The following is a 21,670-nucleotide window of genomic DNA, read 5'->3' as shown; positions in this document are numbered from 1 at the left end:
GGGCCATCAGGAGCAATTAGAGGTTCAGTATCTTGCTCAAGGACACTTGGACATGGTCACTGGGGGAAGTGGGGATCAAACCAGTGACCCTTCAGCTGTTAGATGGCCTCTCTACCTCTGAGCCACGCCGCCCCCCTGTCAATCGTCTTATTAATTTATTGACTTCTCAATTTGTTTGCTGATTAAGCAAACAGGATGTTGATAAATGTTTTTAAGTTTTTCTAATCCTCATCCAGGATAATCCAACAACAGAGGTAACCGGATTTGGTAAACCAACATTAGAAGGGGCAGCGCTGGACGGTGCCAGGGCCCTCCTGGAATGGAAGGAATCGTGATTCTCCTCCCAAGTAAATGGAATCGCCTTTTTGAGGGCCTCAACAAAACTCTTGGAATTTTCCACAAAAATCAGCGATGATGGAAAAGTCTTGTGCGAACACATAGAAAAATAGCTTTGTTTCACCGTCGTACATGAAACTCTGTGACATCAGGCCAACAGGAATTCCACCATTTTGATTTGAATTTCTGACTTTTGCCATTTCTAGAGGTCGTCAAGCGGCAACGTGGGGGCAAATGTTGATGTTTCGCCATGACGCATGTCACGCGATGTCCTGTAGGTCTCATGTATGGGGTGAAAAATGCCTCAACAGCGCCCCCTAGAAATAGAAAAAAAAACTAATTTCAACTATGTGCACAAAAAAGTACCATAACTACACTTGCAAAAAAATCGCTGGTGCCATGACCTCAAACCAACAGGAAGTCCACCATTTTAGAATTTTGAGTGTAATTTTTGGATCTGATCTGTTCCAAACTTCACATTTGATAAAAGTCTGTCTGACATCTGCAGGTCAATCTTACCCCTCATCATAGTGCCACCTGGTGGCGACAGGAAGCAAGTCACGTGTAACAAACATCAACTGACTGGCATGAAAATTGCAGCGTGTGGCATTCACCTGATGATCAGCAACTAAATGTAGCAGGAGTTTTTGTCCTCTAGCACAACCTGGTGAACCAAAAATCAACAGCAGGAGATCCAGAGGAGGTGAAGGAGGCAGAGGAGGCGGAACACACCCGCCCAGGCAGCATGCAGGCTCCATCAGCCAGATGGGTCCCCTCGCCGCAGGTGGCCTGACAGCCAGCGACCTCCCTGTGGACGCGGTGGACATGAGGGCCCTTTGACCCCTGGACACAAGTCATATTCACAACCTTCAGAATGCATTTGCAGCACAGAGGTGACGATTAAAATGTATTCATGCAAGACGTCCTTATTGCTGAAGTACCTACAACATGAATCAGTTGGGATTCAAACTAATTGCTCCTACGTGTAAGTGAATGGATGGATCCCAGTCGTGTGGAAGTTCCTCTACCAGTGTCTGTTGCCTTTTTATGGCCTTCAGAGACAGAAAACCTTCTTTGCGCTTGATGTTGATATGCAGGAGTGCGTTATGATGTTGCTGCGACCCAAGAGTGCGTTACAAGCAAATTATTGTGTTTTGTGGTTGAATGTCATGAAAATGTAGTCAATATTCTGTTGCAATGAAGGAAAAAGAAACCCTGGAGTGCTGGAGGAGAAGATTTAGAGAAGTAAGTCACTGACGTTTTTATGTGTTTAAAAAATTCTATTTAACAACACACGTTCTATTTAGCGGTTCCCATCTTCTGTGCTAAGCTAACTAGCGGCGAGCTGGTCTCTATCTGGTTCTTGGAATGAAAGACAAACAGGGTGTCTCTCAAAATGCTGCTGTGTCTGCTCCCAGGCACCCTTGGGTCTGTGAGGGACTGGATCCTGCTGGGTTCTGGTCTCCAGATTGCAGATCTGCAGAATGCAGATTAGCAGCACAGCTCAGCAGCTGAACCAGGATCTTCACCCCGCCACTGTCACTCAGTGAACCCTCACCAGTCACATGCCCAACGTTAGTGGAAGGAGGAAACACTCAACGATGATTACCCTCCTTTCCACCAACAGAAACGTGTCACACTTCCTGCATCACAACGTTATCTTCACTCGCACCATCTCTGCACCGCAGCAGTTCCAGGGGAAGTGGTCAGCAGCAGCCGCGCGTGTCACACCTGACACACCGATGACAGTCACTCTTTACTAAAATGCCTCAAAAGATTAGAGAAACCTTTTCTGTTCTGCAAAACGTTGACCTCGTGTGTTGGCGGATGGTTCAACCCTTTCACACAGCATTAATACCATAGACAGCGGAGGACACAACTATTAACATTCTAAAAGACATGCTGATATTCACCAGCTCTCACATGCAAACATTTCCAAAGACTTCCTGTTGTATGGAGAGGAAACTGAAGAGAAGAACATGAGTCGGTGTCACAGGTCAAGAGTCACGTACGCAGCGGTGCTGCCAGCAGCTGAACCTCCTGGTCTGTCCCTGTGAATGTGTACAACCAATCACATTTACCCCTAAAACCAATAACTACCAAAAACAACACCGGTAGACTGACCGCTGGCCAGCGCTCACTGAAGTCTGCTCCCGCCTGGCTGAGCTCCTGCTCCGCCTCACGTTGTTGCTGGGAGCCAGGAGACGCAACACCTCGGGTGGACGGGACCCAACAGCATGCAGGACCTCCGTCCCAGCTCAGCTGCACGAGCCCTGGTGTGGACATCACCCGGAGGGACAGTCCTCACTACAACAAGTCCAAACTGGAAAAATAAAAGAAAAATTGATTGGAAAACACAAATACAAAATCAGTTTCAGTTTGAGTCATTGAGTCAAAATCCCACATCACTCCCAGCTTCCTGTCTGCTGGTTGACCAGCTTGTGGCTTCTCCCAGTCAGCTGGGAAACTCATCACAAACCACAACGAGCGCGAAAAGGGATGGTAACATGGGTCTTCTACAGAAGTCATGTAACATGGTGGCACCATGCTGGAGGCAGGCTACAGTTCTCCAGGTGGAGCCTGAGAGCGATGGCTACGACCACGAGGCGTCTACAAGATGCCTGAACATGATGTAACTCATACAGAACCTTGGTGATGCATTCAAATACTTTGTCTAAACCGATTAGCAACAGAAAGCTACACAACACCACCTTCAGTCAAACCAAAAACCACCAACCTGCATTTTAACACTGTTTACAAACTGCCGTCACGCCTGCAGTGATGGTTAAGTCACATGACGCCGACGCCACCTCACACTCCTGCAAACTGCAAACGAACCAGGGATTGTTGTTTGAAAGACATTTGCAAACACCCTTCCAGGAGCACTGATCAAACCAGTCAATGACAAAAGGGTGCCATGATCAAAAAGTGATCAATGATGATTTTACCTCAGTTTAAACAGCAATGCCTGCTAGCAAGATGACGGACGTGCGCGTACGTCTGGGCCGATTGAATTCACATTCAGTCAATAACAGACACATCTTCCAGCGCGCCAGAACACCAACGAGGCGTAACGAGCAGCAGCCAACATCCGCTGTGTCTGCGCTGTTAACATGAACGCGTGTCTAAGCCACATACATGATGATTAGTAGGCACATGCAACACAGCAAGACCTACAAAATAGTCTACTGGTGCCATGATGTCACCCAACAGGGAGTCTGCCATTTTGAATTTTGTCTGTACCTCCCAGCGTCTTCATCCGATCCTCCTCCAGTGTGACCCACATAGACGAGACACCTTGGCAACGTCAAATTTCAAAACTTTTCAAACTGTCATCGTTTGTGGTCGTGGCGGCCAGCAAATTTGGACGATTCTCCATGAAACCAGGAATTGTTTTAAACCCCAAATATCTCCTCCTTTATCTGAAATTCAAAAGTTGTCAGGTTTCATGACCTGAATGATCTACAGGGCTGTGACACACACACACACACACACACACACACACACACACACACAGCATCATAACACGTGTATTTTTAGATGATAAAACATAGGACTGACTTTATTAATGTCTTCTTGTTATTGCCGTACAGTGGTCCTTTATTAATCCCACACACTCCAACATTCCATCGGCTTCATGTAGTTGGCAAACACATGGAATTCTGGATGAACGCCACCTCGTTACTGAACCTCCTCATCAGGACAGAAGCACGTGTCTCCTCCTCGTTCCTCAGAGGGATCAAATCTGAATCAAGGAGCAGACAAACGCAGCAGCCCCGGGTCCACAGAGTCTTTGCTGCACATGAAAATGATGTTGCCTTCACTGTCATCTGACATGGATGGAAAAATCAGTGGGAGAGTTAGCGGCAGCTGGTTGAATAGGTCATGATGCTGTTAAACCTGACAGACGGTTTGCTGCTGTATTTTGTCTCGTGTGCCTGCTGAAGGTCACCACCAGTGTTTTCCACTTCATCAAAGCCCTCCCCGTCTCCAGCATGAGGAGACCGACATGTACGCGTCAACTATTGGTGTAAATGTCACCTGATGTTCTCGCCACTCTTACACAAACTTCCAACCGGCTCCAGAATGTCACGCAATTATGGTTAAATCAATGTTGCTTCTGTCTGGCAGCCTTGTTGTCATTGGCAACAGGGTTGTCATGGTAAACTGCTCAGACAGGGAGCCACTGAGCTGCAGTAGAAACCAGGTTGGACTTGCACAGGCCAGGAAGCATTTAAAAGCGGGTGGGACCAGGACTCAGCAGCCACCATGTTTGTCCTGAAGATAATCTGGTCCGTGAGGCGCAAGCAGGCTCACTCAGCCAGCAGAGAAAATGATAATAATGGTGGAGCTGCCATTTGTGGTGACTATTTTTGAATTACACGGTCTTGTTCTCGTATGATTTCAGAACATTCCCTGAGTACAGGATGTGTATTTAGCGGCTCAGCCTCCGTTCGTCAGTGTGGTAAAGGGCTCCAGCTGTCCTGCACACCAGGCCCTGCCCGCCCCACTCCAGCCGGACTGTGAAATTAGCTAATCTCCACACAGGAAACCCAGCAGAACCGGCTCTTAGACCGGAAACAAGCTGGAAATGAAGAAGCCCAAAGGAACGGGAACAAGTCCAGCGAAGAACACGTACGGCGTCATCTGTCATTTATTTTGTCTTGTTTTTATTGCTTACTATGTGCGACGGTGACCATTAGCATCCGGAGCGAGGCGGTATAACGACCGCACCTCATAGAGTCAGCTGAATGTCTGACGATCGGAAGAAGCAAGTATTGAAAAATGGGGTGTTTAAACAAATCAAATCATTATAAGATATTTTTGTAGCATTTTTTTCTAAAATACAAGTGATCACGACAAAATGAAGACACAGGTTTAGCTCATGTAATTTCACTATTTTGTATTTAAGAGAAACTTGATCCAGAAAGTGTATTTTGCCTTACAAATACTTGTAAGTAGGTGTCTGGAGCTCATAAAAGACATTCTCCCTTCCTGCATCGCTCCCTTGTATTCCAGTGTGCAGAAAGATCCAGCCACCTGTGTTAGGGTTGAAGCTAATGGAGCCTCAAGGCTAACGACAGCTAAACTGTTTCAAATGTACATTTACAAATCACCTCACCGGGTTTTATCCCCTCATCAGTGCTAGTTTGTTTTTGCTCAACTCAGAGTGTTGGTGGATTGCTGAACTTTTGTTAGCCACCATTCTATATTAGCTTTAAGCTAAATATATGTTGCTGGCTCTTCCTGCAATCTATGCTCATCAATGAAAAGATGCCTATTTATCTGTGAGTACTTGAAAGTAAATACACACTTTTTGGGGGAAGTCATAGTCTAACCTCTGCTGAATAAGCAACATGGTTTTGCAGTCGTGCTGCTAACATTGGCTGCAGCTGCTGCAGGGGAGATGATCACATGATCCGTTGTGACAGCTTTTATTGACTCATATTTGGTCTATTTTGTGTTTGATATTAGAAAAAGAGTAATTCTCATCGATGCCATTTGACTGTTCAGTTCCATATTTGGAGAAATATAGCGATAGTGTAACTGCAGAGAATTAGCTAACAACCATAGACTACGCTCTTAAGGTGCTTAGCTTAGCATAGCAGCTAGCTGTTTGTGTTCCCAAATTAAAACAACAGACAGTCGCTACCATGAAGCTCAGTAAAACATTTCAGATTTAATCTTCACAAGAGAAAAAGCAAACAGGAGAACCTGTGGTTTTGTGGGCCATTATGACCAAGTTCCCTGCCAACAGCTCGCACGCAACGCTGCGTCAAGGTTGTTCTTTCTTTCATACTTCAGTACTTCAGGCGTCTTGTCTTGAGGGTAACAGTAAATTCCACTAGCGTGAAGCCTTCACTGCCACTCATTGCTTCCACCAGCACTCTGACAGTGAAAAGAGTTAATGATGTACACCAGTCAGTGCAACACGAGCTGCTCGACAGCAGACGCTGCAGTTTGAATGCACCACGTCAGTCTTTGGCAAGGTTATGTAATCAACAAATACATCAGTACACCGATGCAGCTATGAACCCTCCGCTCCAGTCCGAGCCACAGTCACAGTAGAGGCTCCGAACTTCCCGTTCATTCCTTGTTTCCTCAATGTGTTGAGGGTTTTGTCGTCTTCAGGGCCTGCTGGGGGCTGCGTAGACCGGCTGCTCCCAGCTGGACGGAGGCGTGTGTGCAGGCGGCGCCGAGGCCAGGCTGTTGATGAGAGGAGCAGCGTACGGCCCGCGAGAGGAGTGGAAGTACTGGTACTGATAAAGACTGGCAGGGTAGCCTGCAAAGGTGCTGTAGATACCAGAGGTCTGAGGGTCAGACTGGCTGGCTGAGGCTGTGGAGGAGGGGCAGGCGGCTGAGCCGGGGGTGCTCTCAGGTAGGTGCGGAGGTGGGGGAGGAGGGGAGGAGCACTGGGAGCATCCTGGACTCAGTTGCTCTGTTTTAATCTGACGTCTGTGGCTGCTCTCCTTGAGACATCTGTGACTGGGAGGTGATGGTACGGGGGACGCCCCAGTTTGGGGTGTGTGGATGGAGGGGCGGATGCTGGGGGGGACGCATGACCCCGAGGCTTTATGTCCGTGGCTGTTGTTTGGCAGGGGTGGAGCAGCGGCGGTGCTGCTGTCAGGGCGCAAGTACTGGTCAAACTCATGCACATCGATGCCGTTGATGTTGCCTATGACGTCGGTGCTGAGCTCAGCGATGTCCACGTGACTGAAGTCAATCTTCTGGCGGCCGGTTGCAGGAGCGCAGCTGCTGCTATCAGTAGTCCTCTGGCCCTCCTGTTTGATCCCCACCTGATGGTCAGTTTTAGGAGTAGTGGGGGGTGTCGGAGGCCCGTGAGACGGACCTGCACGCCAGCACAAAGAAAACAATGACAGCTCAGATTTGATGGCATTTAAATGAAACTCACTCTATTCTTCAGCTGTGGTCATATTTCCCCTCCAGTGATGATGTCAGACTCCGCTACCCCCTCACCTGTCCTGTCAGCCGGCCTCGCTTTCCCTGCTTCTGCCCTAAACGAGCCCTGCTGATGCTGCTGGGCCGGACCAGGTCTGCAGTCCGCCCGACCCCCTGGTTTGGCACTCTTGCGTCTCCGTGGCTGGTACTTGTAGTCCGGGTAGTCTCGCTTGTGCTGCAACCTCAGCCTCTCAGCCTCGTCAATGAAAGGTCGCTTCTCAGGTTCAGAGAGAAGTCTGAGGAGCAGAGAGAGTAAAAACACGATCAATCACTGCAGCGCTGGATGAGTTCTCTCTGTTTCAGGATGTTTACTGTAATACGTCACATGGAGACATGAATGCAAACAGCAGCGGGGGGGGGGGTGCTGGACACACATACACAGAGGCTGCGATTATTTTCTTTTTATCTTTCAAAAAATATTCAGTTAAAACCAGACGCTGCGTCCCCCTGGCGCCTCTGTTTCGAGAGTTGAGAATTATTAAAAAACAAACTGGAGGCAACAACGCGGCTGATGAATTCCAAAAGCCCTGAACATTTACTGGCACCTTCAGGCAGGCGAACCGGTTCACTGGTCAGCCGGCACGGACCACATTGCTGTAACGCTCTGGTCTGGGACGCAGCCGTAAAGGAACCGTTACCGATGGACCTTCTGGAGGGAACCACCATGATTTGGGCGCACATACCCAACAGTGGTGCGCTCTGCCGGGCTCGGACTCACCTCCACAGCCGGCCCAGGGTCTTGCTCAGCTCCGCGTTGTGCAGGTGAGGATACTGGTCCGCCAGCCGCCTCCGCGCCGCCTGCGCCCACACCATGAACGCGTTCATCGGCCGCTTCACGTGACATTTGTTCTTCTGGCCTCGGCCCCCCTGACTGGACGCGGGCACCAGCGACCACCCGTACCCCTCCAGCACCTGCGACACCGCGTCTCGGATGCAGGTGGGGAAGCGCTCGTCCTCCGGGCCGCTCACGGCAGTGCGCGCTGCTCCTCCGGGAGGACAGTCTGATCCGGCGGTGCCCGCTGACGGGCTGCGCGGGTGGGCCGTCAAGGGCGTGTTCTCCTCGGTCATGTTTGGCCGGTAAAAGTGTCTTAGACGCTGCACTGCCCTGTCGAACTCTCCAGGTGTGGAGGGAAGCACCCCGCCCTCACCCGGATGGGGTGGGCCGGCTGGGTTCCTCCTGCTCTGGCAGCAGCCGCTCATGTGGAATGATTTACTGCCTGCTTGTCAGTTCTCCAGCCCCTGTTTGACACGAACCCGGGAATCAAACCGTGGGGACCTGAATGAGTTTCCACTGACCTCCCGTCTTCTAGCACCCATCCTTCACTCCGAGCCGCGCGACCCTCACGTGACACTTCACCTGCTCTCCTATGGAATGATGAATAACTTATTTTCTCCACTCCTCCAGTAACTTGAACACTTTTTTAATCATCAGCTTCTTAACGCTTTGTTGAAAATGTGATAATAAAATGAACGAGGCACGTGGAGCGCGTTGCCGAATGTTTTGAAAACGGTTTTTTAAGCCCGTGTTTGGTCACGTGACTGCATGACGCGTCAACATGGCGGCCCCCGGTGACGGTACACAACCCTCCGTGAGGAAGAGGCGCGTGGACCGTAGTAAAACAGAGACCACCGAGCTCGGAAGCGGCGGAGATGCCGCGGAGAACCCGACTGAAGGAGGCGAGGAGACCGGGAGGAAGCCCCGGTCGCTGCGGACCGGAACCTTCTGGCTTACGCGCGTCGTTCTGCTGCGCTCCGTCGCCTTCATCTACTGTGAGTCAGCCTCCCTCACCACGGTCACTCACCCGGGGGGAGGACCAGGCTGAGGCTCTCACCCAGAGAAGGGAAGGCGTTAGTTAGTTAGTTTACTCCTTGTGTCGTCAAGTTTAGCTAGCCAGGCCAACGCGTTGGCGTTCACGTGACGACGAGGGAAAAGTTAGCCTCAGGACCCAAACTGAGCTAAAGGGCTAACAAGGAGTGGTTGACAGGTGAAGCACGTCTCACGGAGCTAGAAGAGCTCCTGGGGAGTGGAGGGGCCCTGAGATCAGCCTGGTGCCTCCACACCCGACCTGGACCTGTGAGAGGAGGCTGGCGGCCTCTCTGCCCCTGGCAGTGGGGGTCGACCCGGAGGAGCGTTTCCACACGGCTTCCAGAGCCAATGAGCTAAAAACGTGGAAAGTCTCTGAGGGGCGAGTCTCGAGTCCAAGTTAGCAAACGTAACCACGAGTGTTGTTTTTATCAGTTTGAAACCTCTGTAACTCGTTTCTACAGGCAGCAGTGAATGATCGTCACTCCCCACAGACACCTGAGCAGGTGATGGTCCTGAGAACTGTTGGCAACACTCAACTTTTAGCTCTGACTCTTTCCTGGTCATCATGTGAGACTTAAGGCTCACCGTTAGCATGGACTTTCAGGACAAAGAAGCTCGAATCACAGGACCTCAGGGGAGACGTGAACACAAACTAACAGAAGCTTCTTGTGCTCGTCGTCTCCGTTGTGTTTGTTTATTTGTTCATGTCACTGTCAGGGAACTGTAGGCTGTAGACGAACAAAGACGTGACTTTTAAAGAGACAGATGTCTTTACAGCCTGTTTTCTGATGGCACCTGTAACAGAAAAGCATCTGTCTGGTTCTGCAGTCGTGGCCTTCAGCGTTGCCTACAGCCAGAACAAGCAGCTGATAGGGAGGCGTGGCCTGATGCCCTGCAAGGACTACCTGAACAGTGTCAAGCGCTACGTAGGGGGGAAGATCGGCATGGCCGCCCTGGCCTACACGCCCTCCATCCTCTGGTTCCTGGACTGGAGCGACATGGACGCCAACCTGGATGGGATCGCCCTGCTGGGGATGGTCCTGGCGGGCTTCGTCCTGGTGACAGGAATGGCCAATATGGTGATGATGGTGTCACTCTGGGTGCTTTACCACTCACTGGTCAACGTGGGACAGCTGTGGTGAGTGAGGAGGCTCACATGCAAGAACCCCGCGTGTGCAGTTTTTCACAATAAAATCATCAGGTTTCGTTTGTCAAATGTGCAGCAACATGGCAGGACGCTTAAAATGTACTTTTGGTCAAAGATATTGATCAACCTGAACAAGTGAGAGGAATCATTCATACTGGAGTGCAGTTTAAGTATTACTTCACCAAAGTATTTTTGCTTTTCAAGTACAAACAAGTGTCTGGAGTTCACAAGACATTTATTCCCTCTTTCATTGAGCCAGCATGTTTGTTTGGATTGAAGCTAATGGCAGCTAATGGCAGCTAATGGCTAATGGCGGTCTCGGTAGCGCCGAACCAGAGGCGTTATCTTGTGTGTTTGTACCTCAAACGGAAGCATCTGTGGGTGACTGATCGTACGTCTGGGTGAAGAAGAGGTGCGTAGTTCCGCAGTCTCCGTTAGCTTCAAGCTAAATACACATGGCTGGATCTTTCTGCATTCTGGAGTTTCAAAGAAGCCACGCAGGAGGAAAGACAAAATGAAGATTAGTCCGACTTGATCTAGAATCTGAATCTGGGTCTCTTATTTTGAATGCACCAACGTTTGTGTTGGTTTTTGTTTTATTTCTGCAGGTACTCCTTTGGTAAGTGAACATGGGTGTCCTGGCCACGCACCTTCACACTTGGTTCCCTTCTGCTTCCTGTGTTCCTCTGCTGTCATTAGAAGAAGTGGATCTGAAGATTGACATGAGGCGCACAGGTTTGGCTGTCAGTCAGCGTTCTTGCAAGCTCCTGATTTATTCACCAAGGAATGTGCCGATTGGCAGAATAATAGTGAAGAATGTTACCGTGTGTCTGCTGCTCATTGTTCTACTTTGATGATTTGTTTTCTCTGGATTTTTCCTCCAACGGCTGACACGCAGCTCCAGTGCTCCTGGGAGGCTTCACTGCGCAAGATGAAGCGCCGGTGAACCCAGTGGCCGCAGTAACAGTCCAGGGCAGGCAGACGGGAGCAGCGTAGGAAAGTTAAATAGGAGGTTGCATGTGGGGCTCTGGTCCAGATGCATTGGTTAATGACACTTAGTAGTCAGAGACGCCAGGACAGCGCCTGTGGTTGGGAGCTGTGGCTTCCATTCCCCGTATTTTCTTTGTTCCATTCTCACTGTCTCTGTCCTCCTCCTCCTCTCTTGGATGTGGTATCGCTCCGTGGCTGAGGAAGCTCCTGTTACAGGCAGTAGTTCCGAGAAGAGCTTGACAGGCAGATTGAAATAAGCCTTCTTTTTTTTTTAGAAGAAAATAAGAACTTGACACATTTGGTGAGGAGAGCGTGTGATTATTTGGGACTACTCGTGTTGTATTGCCTCATAGACGGCGCCACTCTCCCGCTCAGGAGAGGTTGTCTTGTGAGCAGGTACAGTCTGACTCGGTCCTGCTCTCGTCGGGTCTAGAGATGAGATGTCAGATCAGGAACATCAGTCAGGTGCCTGGTTCTGACGATATCCACGGATCAGCTGACTTGCTGGGATTGGGCTTCAGAATGACGGTACTGATCCAGGTCCCATCCATATCTGCCACCGGATCATGAACCCACAGTAGCCTGAGACATTGTACTGATCTATATGTTGGAAAAAAATGTTCTGGAATATATCTGAAAGTACTGCATTTGTGAGTTTTTTCTGCTCTTGTGATAAGAAGCATTGTCATGATGTAACTACAAACAAGTTCTGGTCCCAGATGAGAGCTGAGACTCGTGGGTGGGAGCGTCTGGTTCCTCCACAGCACCAGAGACTGTCCCAGCGGTCCAGCCGACCGTTAACATTCACCACTGATAGTAGAGGAGAAGCTGTCAGCTGATGCTCTGATCTGACGCTCCGTCCAGGTTGGGAGAGTCAGCTGTTGGAAACTGGGTTCCTGGCCATCTTCCTGTGTCCGATGTGGACTCTGTCTCAGGTCCCCCGCTGCTGTCCCCCCTCCCTCATCTGCATCTGGACCTTCCGGTGGCTGACTGTCCGCATCATGCTTGGAGCCGTGAGTACACCACTGCCCCCCTGCTGTCCACATACGTCTGGGTCTTGGGTTGCCAGCAGTAGACCAACAATACCAGAGAACAACATGATTTATCTGAATATTCATATGTTTGGAAAGAAATCACCATTTTTCTCTCAATACATCCATGATTGGCACAGCACAAGCCCTCTGCTGCAGAGGTTCTGCTCCTGGTTCTAGACCCGTACATTTGGAGCAGCGCTTTTCCATTCAACCACATGTGGAGTCTTGCTGTTAGACGGTTTCCACTGTGAATGTAGACCCCAACCTGGTTTCACCACCAAGAGAAAATATTCCCCTCCTAAACAGTCCCAGTCCGGTTGGTTCTGTTCTTCCCTTTTCAGTCCAATAATCAGATGATACATATTTACTTTTCCTGACAGTTGAGCTTTTTGTGTCATTTAAACCTGACTGTGTCCATTAGAGGAGACGATGTGGCGTCATGAGGATGTTTGCCATGTGAAAGCATGCAGTGATTAGCCTAGCCTAGCATTGGACTTTTACTAGGTCAAACCTGAAAGGCTACAATGCTGTCCCAGTCTTAAGAGTCAGTTTGACCTCAAAGTATTTGAATGTGCATTCTGAAGTTTTGCGTTCGTAATGGACTCAATCTTTTAGAGTTTTCTAGTGCTGGAAATCAGAGCAAACACCCTAAAAACCCCAAACGTTAGCTTTTAGCGATCACGTTCGCCTCCTGAAGCTCTTCGTTCCACTGACTTGGTTCTGGCTGTGTTCATCTACAAGAGGAACCGAGCGTGGACGGGGGTGATCAGTGCTTTCAGTCACTGATGGGACCACTGAACTCATATTTATTTGTTATTTAGTTTTCCTATATTTCTTTATGTGGTGATTTACCACTGTTACCAATACTACTACTACTACTACTAATACTACAAATGTTTTGTGTATGTTTTCAGGGTCTCATTAAAATCAGAGGGGACCAATGTTGGAGAGACCTCACCTGCATGGATTATCACTATGAGGTGTGTGTGTGTGTGTGTGTGTGTGTGTGTGTGTGTGTGTGTGTAACAACGATGAAACTTTCATCAGCCACCTTTGCTTCTTTCATGGCTAATTAGCATTTAGCTCATTGGATGACCATTCAGACTTGTTAGACGTATATGTGACTTCTCTATCTTTACTGAATGGTGTGTGTGATGATTCTCCAGTTGTCGTTCCACATGTGTGGCGTGTGTCAGGCTGATGAAGCGGCGATGGGGAAGTGGAGGGGTGTGTAAACAGAGGCATGAATACATGAAGCACAGAGACAGCAGTGAGCCGATTGGCTGTCAAAGAAGGTGTGTCGTTGTGCTCTTGGATGGAACACCAGGTGATTGACAGCAGGTGGCGCAATTGACAGGCCAGCAATGACAAGTGGAAGTTGAGATTGAAGACTCATGAGGGAAGTGAACAGCAGAATGGAAATGTAGAAATCTGCGAATCCTCCGGACTGGAGTTTTGATTTTGCCTCATGGAGTGTAATTTACCCCCCAAATGTCCTGTTAATTCTCACACGTTCTCATGAACTCTTTTGAAAAAAGAAACAGAAAATCCTCCTCAAAATTCTCGAGCTCAACTTCTCATGGAAAATGTGTTTGTTATTTCCTGAAATTGTAGGAGGAACTTCAGGTTCCTGTTTGAAACAGTTGGTCGTCAGTCGGTTCGTCTGCTGACGTCTGGAACCTAGAGTGTGAAAACACGGCAGCAATGAGCTCCTGACACCAAGACTTCACACTTGTTACAGCAGAGCTGAGCTTTACTGAGGGCATTTTTCCACCCAACTTAATAAAAAGGCCCAATCACTCTGAAATGCTGAGTTCTAAATATCTTGCAGCCTTCTGACCAGCTGGCCATCGTATCGGCTGATCCAGGACACCGCGCCTTTGCTTTGTCTCCCCCATAATGAGCAGACAGCACTGAGCTCCCAGTCAGCTGACCACACCAAGGCAGCTCATTTTGGAACCGCTGTCATGGGTTTCACGACTTCAACCTCACAGACTGCGAGGTTGTGCAAGGAGTGTTTGTTTTTCCAGCGTGGGACGCTAAGTCAGTCTGACCTAATACTGTTGTGTTAGCAGGACGCAGAGGGAGGCGGACTGGACGCTACACTGGTGGAGATCTGGTTTTTGGTTGGTCACGGTGGTCAGGCTAATCCTGCTCCCAGCCCTTGACGAGAAAATTAACTGTTTTTGTGCCGTGTCGTTGTCGCAAGGCTGTCACGAGATCTCCTCTCTGTCGTGGGGCTGAACCAGCGGTTGGTGGTCGCTGCCGTGCTGCTAGCTTCACTTTCCAGCCTGATCAATTGGAATTTAAAACTACTTATTTGTCAAGTCATTATTAAAAGTTAGAATGGAAGAAAACTCACTTTTATTCATCTAGATGATCCTCACAACACCTCCAAACGAGGCGAGGCATTTGGTGACCACACAGACTCTGGAGCCAGGAAGTCAGACTCTTGATGGGGTTCGTCGTGAAAGATCACCTGTTGAGTATCTTTGTAGGAGGTTCTTGGTTCTGGACCAGCTAAACCTTTGGGGTCCAGAGGTGGTTAATTGGTTATCTGGTTTAGGCACCGGCTACAAATTGAGCGTTGAACTCTGCAGAGCAGCGGAGGGATTGGAGCAGTTCGGTTTCCTTTTCTCTCGCTGAGGAAATGTTTGGTTTGGTTTTCTGCCAGTCGGCCTTGTCAGTGTAGTTTATTTCCTGATGTTAAGTTGCCAGAGTTCCACCCGTCTCAGCTCAGCTTATCCATTGCACAAACGTATGAATTTAATTGAGTTTATATGAAAACTGGTTTCATAATCAAGCAAAACAGCAGTTGTTGCCGCAACTGATCTGCATAATGTAGATAGGTTTTTTTTTTCTTGTCGATGTAGAAAAACATTCATCAGCGGAGAAACACAAACCATCCCCGAACATCAGAACACCTCACTGGAACCAGTCGCAATGATTGTTTTTCTTTTTGGTGGAGTGACTCGCCATAATTAGGCAGCGGTGAAAGAACCTCCGGAAAACATTGAGCCCTTCAGGGACAATTTACAACAAAAAAGAATCAAATCCACCAGATCTGAATTCCGATGGCAGAAAGAAAATATGTGCTTGATTATGTTGCCTACACTCGTTGAGTCTTACATGGAGCAGAATGGCCCTCTACGTTGGCCCCGTGCCTGCATGACGACCTTTGAATGCTCGTTCTGCGCTCGTCCCACAGCCCAACTACATTTCCCATGTCCTGATGTCCTGGTGAGGTCTCGTTGGGCGTCATCGACCTGTCTCTTTCTAGCTGGGGAGGTGGGGGGTAGCTGACCGTCCAGTCTTGCCTAAAGGGGGTGAACTTTGATTTTGTCTTTCCGAAGCCCATTTCAAGTCTTGGCACTTGAGGAGACATACTGGTGTGTTGAGGAGCAGTAGAACTGAGAACTAATGTTAGCTCACGTTAGCTTGGAATGGAGAACAAACACCACAAGACAAACGTAAAGACAAACCTTCGAGATGAGCAGATGATGGCTGGTTGGTGGCTGAGATTCCAGGGCAGGTAGCACCGGAGTATTTAAAGTTACCTGTTTTAGCAAGTTCAAATACGCTCCATTTTTTCCAGACTCTGTAAGAACAATAAGAGCACAGACCAGCGTGCTTACCCCCCCCCCCCCCCCCCGCCCCTGTGACCTCACACTGTTTGCATGTTCAGCCATTAGACGGTTTGCATGCGATTTCCTCACACTGAAACCCACCAACACAAACAGCCATGGATGAACGCCCTGAGTGTGCTGAGCTGTGTGGGTGGACAGACAGTATTTCAATAAAGTTCCAAATTTATTTGGACATGGAAATATTTCCCCCAACGTGTGGCGCCATAAATCAGTCTCCATCCCGGTCGGAGACAGGGCCGAAATAGAGCAGCAGCAGTGTGAAGCTTGGAGCCTGGAGAAAAACCCTGGTGAGCCCCATTTGCTGCCTGTCTGTAGGAGTCAGACTCCCGTCTGTGGCATCAGGTTATGCTGTATTCCTGGTTTCACTGTTTTCAGCTCCGTTGTCTGCCCCCCCTTCTCCTTCCAGACCCAGCCGGTTCCTAACCCCATGTCCTACTACATGCATTACTCGCCGTGGTGGTTCCACCGCTTCGAGACCCTCTCCAATCACTTCATCGAGCTCATCGTCCCCTTCTTCACCTTCCTGGGCAGGCGGATGTGCGTGGTCAACGGAGCAATCCAGGTTCTGTTCCAGGTAACACAATTGCACACAGATACTCAGGGGTTGATGATAACAAGCCTGACGCCATTTGGAGTGACAAAAAATGAGGCACATGTTCATTGAAGTAGAGGAAATGATTTTTGTTTTTCCAGTGTATTTCAACCACAGCGCTGTTGAGGAGACATTCAGATCTGACTCAGCATTTAAAAGAGCTGAGATAAGATGAGCTGTTGGTACCGGTCCAGACATCCCACATGTAGACCATTAAAGGATTGTTCCACGTGATCGAACCAGTAAATCAGCTCTGGTGAACAAAAGTCGATGATCTTCCAGGTTTAGTTCATCAGGATCATCCTCACTAATGAACCCTCTGATGATGCTGGAAGCCTGGATGCTACGGTTAGCAGTGCTAAGCTAAAGGTAGCCTATGGAGGAGCTACACCAGGGTCACATGACTTCAAGGTCCCCACCACTGAGCTCCAGGCTTCTTGTGTTTCCCCTGATGACCTTTAATGACCTCTGTAGGCTCCTCTAGACTCTTGTTAGCAACCCAGGTTTTTAAGGCATTCAATTTTTTACAGCACTGCTCTCTTACTTCCATGTCAGGACTCATCCATCCATCCATCCATCCATCCCTCCATCCATCCATCCCTCCATCCATCCACCCATTCTCTCCCTCTTCTCCTGTTGAGGGTGGTGGGGGTGGAGCCTATCCCAGCAGCCTTCCCCCTGGACAGGTCACCAGTCCATGGCAGGGCCAACACATAGAGACAGACAACCACTGGCTCTCCCAGCCACGCCTACGGTCAATTTAGAGTCTGGATTAACCTGGTCCCCTCTTGATGTCTTTGGACTGTGGAGGAAGCTGGAGTACCAGAGAGAACCCAGCAGGAACAGGGAGAACATGGAGACTCACACAGAAAGACCCTGTGCTGCAGCCGGGGCTCCACCCACAACCTTCTTGCTGGGGGGCCACAGTGAGGACCACTGCTCCACCGGGCTGCCCTGTCAGGACTCATTCCTGCTTCATTGTAGGAAGAACATGTCATCAACAATTCCTGATATCTCTAAGTATTTGTGGTGTTCAGGGCGGCAGGTTAATCCAGACTCTACATTGACCGTAGGCGTGGCTGGGAGAGCCAATGGTTGTCTGTCTCTATGTGTTGATGGACTGGTGACCTGTCCAGGGGGAAGGCTGCTGGGATAGGCTCCACCCCCACCACCCTCAACAGAAGAAGAGGGAGAACATGGAGGGATGAATTTTTGGTGTCAAGGAAACATTTTGAAGAGATCACATTCATTCTACAACCACTGTACAGGCGGGTTAGACAGAGAAATATCACCTAAAAACCTGCAAAAACTGGAACCAAAACTACCTCGTATGAGGTCAGCGGAGATGGAGGAAGTATGTAGTCACTTGGTAAGTCAGTGATTGTTATTCTCATTAACACACTGGTTGTTCAGCTTCTGCTTCATATGGTGAGAATCCCAATAACAACTGGCCATGAGCTGATTTTAGCTCTGAGTTCCCAGGCTGACCATGAAGCGTAATGTTGAGGATTCAGCCGACCCATAATCCCTCAGAGAGCCAGGTGTTGAACAGCGTGGTTCTGCTGGGTCTGTTGGGCTGCAGGTGGTTCTGATCGTGAGTGGGAACCTCAGTTTCCTCAACTGGCTGACCATAGTTCCCAGTCTGGCCTGTTTTGACGATGCATCGCTGGGCTGGGTTGGTGGGTTTACTCTTTCTACCTGCTTGCTTCCTCTGTCAGGGTCTTATTTTGGAGTTAATCGGACATCAGGACTGTGTGAAGGAGGTGGCGAAGGTCCCCCCCCCCAATATTGGAGAGGGAATTATGGGAGGAAGCACCTGCACAGCTGGGGGTGATTGGATTTAATTTTGATGGCTTTATTGGGATTTTTACAGTGCAGAGTGCCTCTAATGTGGTAGAGGTGTGAGTGGGGCCTCCTCCTTATGGGGCCCTTTGGACCCGGGAGTGTCTTTGCTCCCTAGCATGTTTTAATCATTAGAACTGACCCAGGAAGTCTGAAAGTGCCGACGTTTGACTTGGTTTGATGCCTTTAACATGCCTGAGATCAGCAGGCAGACACGTGAGGGAGGGAGCAGTCTTCTACCCAGGGAGTGTTAGTGATCACACGCAGGGACTTGATCCACACAGAACTCATGTTCTGCAGGAACGTCCCTCCATAGACCTGCAGGACCCCTGCAGGTCTATGGAGGGGCCTCCCTGCAGGACCCCTGCAGGGAGGCCCCTCCATAGACCTGCACCAACAAACATGCCCCCTTGATTGAAGCTCTTATACAGCCTCAAATAAGCGGAGAGTTTGGTGTAGAAGTCCTGGAGGGAAGCTTTGAGTTGAATTATTTCTCCTAATGTGATCATGTAAACAAGTGCTTGACTGATGTGGAATTTTAGAGGCCATTGTTGATATTTAAGAATAAAACGTTGATAGCTAAATCATTTGCTGGTCTTATTTATGTTTATATTTAAAAAATGTTCTGACTTTGTGACAGACATATATTGAAAGCTGTGCATTGACCTTTTAACACTAAACACATTTCATTGTACAGAGTGAGTGCTGTCAGCGCACTCTACTGGACAAAACATGCAACAACATCACTTCTAAATTCAAGCAGGACTTCTTACCCAGACTAAAACCAGTGTTCCCATCAGCTCATACCAGGTAGCGTACCCGCTCCTTCAGGTCATGCAGGAACAGTGACATCACCTCCTACGTCTCCATCAAATATGGCTGCCAGTGGTGTGGAGACGACTTGTGTCACAGCAGACGGACCCTCTGTATTGTTTAGGACAGGAACCGTATCCAGTTGTAGCACGGTACTCTAGTCTGCAACACTGAGGTCTCACACGTGTGCATCAGGGATGCTGATTCGCCGGGTTGTCAACGTGTCTTTGGGGATTCTGATTGGCTGTCTGAGCGTTCCCGTGGTGATGAACCTGCTGAGTTCCAGGCAGGTGATGAACACCTCCTTCGACCCGCTACGCATCGTCAACACCTATGGGGCCTTTGGCAGGTGCACAGTATTTCTTGTCTGCGTCTTGTTTTAATTCTATGTGTTCGTTTCTGTAGAAATTTCATATACAGTTTGGCTCCCAGAAGCGGTGTTGTGCTCATCTGCACCAAGTCAGTTGTGTTGCATGAAATGTGAGACGAAATAAAAAGCCCCCCTCCCCCACCACTACCTTTCAGTATCACCAAGGAGCGCACTGAGGTCATTTTCCAGGGGACTCTGAGTCTGGATCCCAAGGCCCCAGAGGCGGTCTGGGAGGAGTACCAGTTCTTGTGCAAGCCGGGAGACCTGCACCGACGTCCTTGCCTCGTCTCCCCCTATCACTACCGGCTGGACTGGCTCATGTGGTTCGCTGCCTTCCAGGTGAGCCGCTGCAGGGGGAGGGACGCTGTCTGTTTCCTGCCTGTGAGCTAATTGATGCCGAGGTAGCTCAGTACTGCAGTAGTAGCTGTGTTTCGACACCAGGGGGCAGTACTCCACATGCTTTCAACCTCCTGTGTCCCCTGATGCCACAGTAAAGGTCTTCATCACGTCTCCCTCAGACCTACGAGCAGAGCGAGTGGATCATTCACATCGCAGGACGCCTGCTGGCCAATGACAGCTCAGTTCTGTCCCTGCTGGACCACAACCCCTTCCAGGGCAGAGACCCTCCCAGGTCAGTAGCACCTGGACACACACACACACACACACACACACGTTGACACATCTGACCACAGTGACACGTGTTGCCCTCATGACTCTATTTTGATTTTGTGTAATACAGTTACACGTCACACATAAGGCACACGTGCAGGGAGAGGCGGAGCAATGAGGAGGCGTGTGGTGAAGCTCTGATGGCTGCTACGCCGTCACCATACAGCACATTGTTTTCTGCTTAAGAGCACAAACATACCATTTCTTTCTCAAAGTGGGTTATGGCTCTTTCATAGTAGCTGAGGTCTAAATTCAAAAATGGCCCCCCAAATACACATTCTTAGTCATGTGATCAAAATCAAAACAGGTGGATTTTGCCAGGCAGGCTCAGAGGAGGAAGTGCAGGAAGCTGAAAATCTAAAAATGTTCCTTCAGTGTTGTGTTTTGGGGGTCATGTACCTGCTGCGTAACTCACTGTCTGACCTCTAAGCCCCGGGTTCATGACCGTCTCGCCTGTGCCCCCTCAGGTGGGTTCGAGGGGAACATTTCCGCTACAAGTTCACTCAGCCGGGCAGTACCAGCGCAGCTCAGGGGAAGTGGTGGGTGAGGAAACGTATCGGCGCCTACTTCCCCGCCGTGGACCTGGAGGCACTCAGGGGCTACTTCCAGTCCAGGAACTGGCCCCATCCTCATATCCCTCACCAACGGAACTGAGATTGTGAGCTGAGATGTGAAGCACTGATGGAGGTGTGAGGCTGCTGCAGTCAGGCAGGACCAGGATGAAGGAGGCCGTCCGAGGTTCCTGCTGTCAGACGAACCTGCATGTTTTTGTAAAATGATGGTTGTTGTGGTTTGAATTGTGTGATCGTCGCTGTTGACGTCTGACGTTTGTATGCTGTCAACATACTCATGAATGGGATCAGATTCCAACATTAAAGGGGGTCCACTGTCAGTCCACTCATTTCGTGTCAGAGGTTTGACATGGACTGAAAGCTTTGAGTCAGTCACGCATATTCAGCTTGATGCTAACGGAGCCTGACGGCTAACAATCGTAAAACTGTCCACAAACACCCCTCACAGCCTCTCCAGGTCCACTGTAATCTGCGTATTCCTCATCCAGAAACTGTTTAGTAATCCACAAACACTTTGATGTGGGGTGAAGATGAACCAGAGTTCTTCTGGTTCTGTTCTTGTCGAGTGGGTTTGTAGCTCAAACCAGAACGTGTCTGCAGAAAGAAGAAAGGGATCATATCGGACGATGACCCGGAGGGTTTGTAAAAGGGCGTGGAAGGACAGTTGGCGTTCATCTGTTAGCTTCAAGCTAAACGCACATGGCTGGCTCCTTCTGCAGAGGAATGCAGGAGTGAAGACGTGTCGTTGTTTGTCATTGTGGGCTCAAGACGCCAGTGAGTAAACACTCAAAATGAAAAATGCATTTCTGTGGTGAGGTATCGCTTCAAGCAGTACATGCGAGTTTCTGTTGGCCTGGACATAAGTGAGGCGTCGGTCAACATGTGCACGCC

The 21,670-nt window shown here is 49.4% G+C and overlaps 2 protein-coding genes across 2 annotated transcripts; one reads left to right on the top strand and one right to left on the bottom strand.

Moving 5' to 3' along the window:
* Nucleotides 1–5,991: 5,991 nt before the first annotated feature.
* LOC147239267 (transcription factor Sox-8-like) lies at nucleotides 5,992–9,160 on the bottom strand. Its single transcript, XM_086194944.1, has 4 exons — nucleotides 9,099–9,160; nucleotides 8,015–8,661; nucleotides 7,315–7,532; nucleotides 5,992–7,186 (listed from the first exon to the last, which is right to left on the bottom strand). The coding sequence occupies exons 2-4, from the start codon at nucleotides 8,494–8,496 to the stop codon at nucleotides 6,465–6,467; spliced, it is 1,422 nt and encodes a 473-aa protein (XP_086051070.1). The 5' UTR covers nucleotides 8,497–8,661; nucleotides 9,099–9,160; the 3' UTR covers nucleotides 5,992–6,464.
* On the top strand, nucleotides 8,748–21,409 carry lmf1 (lipase maturation factor 1). The gene is given in 11 exon segments (XM_086194946.1): nucleotides 8,748–9,066; nucleotides 9,932–10,241; nucleotides 10,859–10,869; nucleotides 12,105–12,253; nucleotides 13,189–13,254; nucleotides 16,328–16,495; nucleotides 18,096–18,192; nucleotides 19,271–19,517; nucleotides 19,694–19,877; nucleotides 20,057–20,169; nucleotides 20,675–21,409. Coding segments are annotated over 11 exon segments (1,746 nt in total). The 5' UTR covers nucleotides 8,748–8,852; the 3' UTR covers nucleotides 20,862–21,409.
* Nucleotides 21,410–21,670: the final 261 nt, after the last annotated feature.

Source organism: Aulostomus chinensis, chromosome 23 (genome assembly GCF_037954235.1).
Source record: "Aulostomus chinensis isolate RoL2024-O1b breed Wild chromosome 23, RoL_Achi_v1.0, whole genome shotgun sequence".
NCBI classification, from domain to species: Eukaryota; Metazoa; Chordata; class Actinopteri; order Syngnathiformes; family Aulostomidae; genus Aulostomus; species Aulostomus chinensis.
The sequence above is the reverse complement of the archived record's forward strand: the minus strand, read 5'-3'. Positions and strand labels throughout refer to the sequence as shown.

Coding starts and splice junctions, on each gene's coding strand:
- LOC147239267 (XM_086194944.1), bottom strand. CDS start 8,496: ATGAGCGGCTGCTGCCAGAGCAGGAGGAACCCAGCCGGCCCACCCCAT. Junction 7,533..8,014: donor ACCCTGGGCCGGCTGTGGAG/GTGAGTCCGAGC, acceptor TCTGCTCCTCAG/ACTTCTCTCTGAACCTGAGA. Junction 7,187..7,314: donor GAGGCCGGCTGACAGGACAG/GTGAGGGGGTAG, acceptor GCTGGCGTGCAG/GTCCGTCTCACGGGCCTCCG.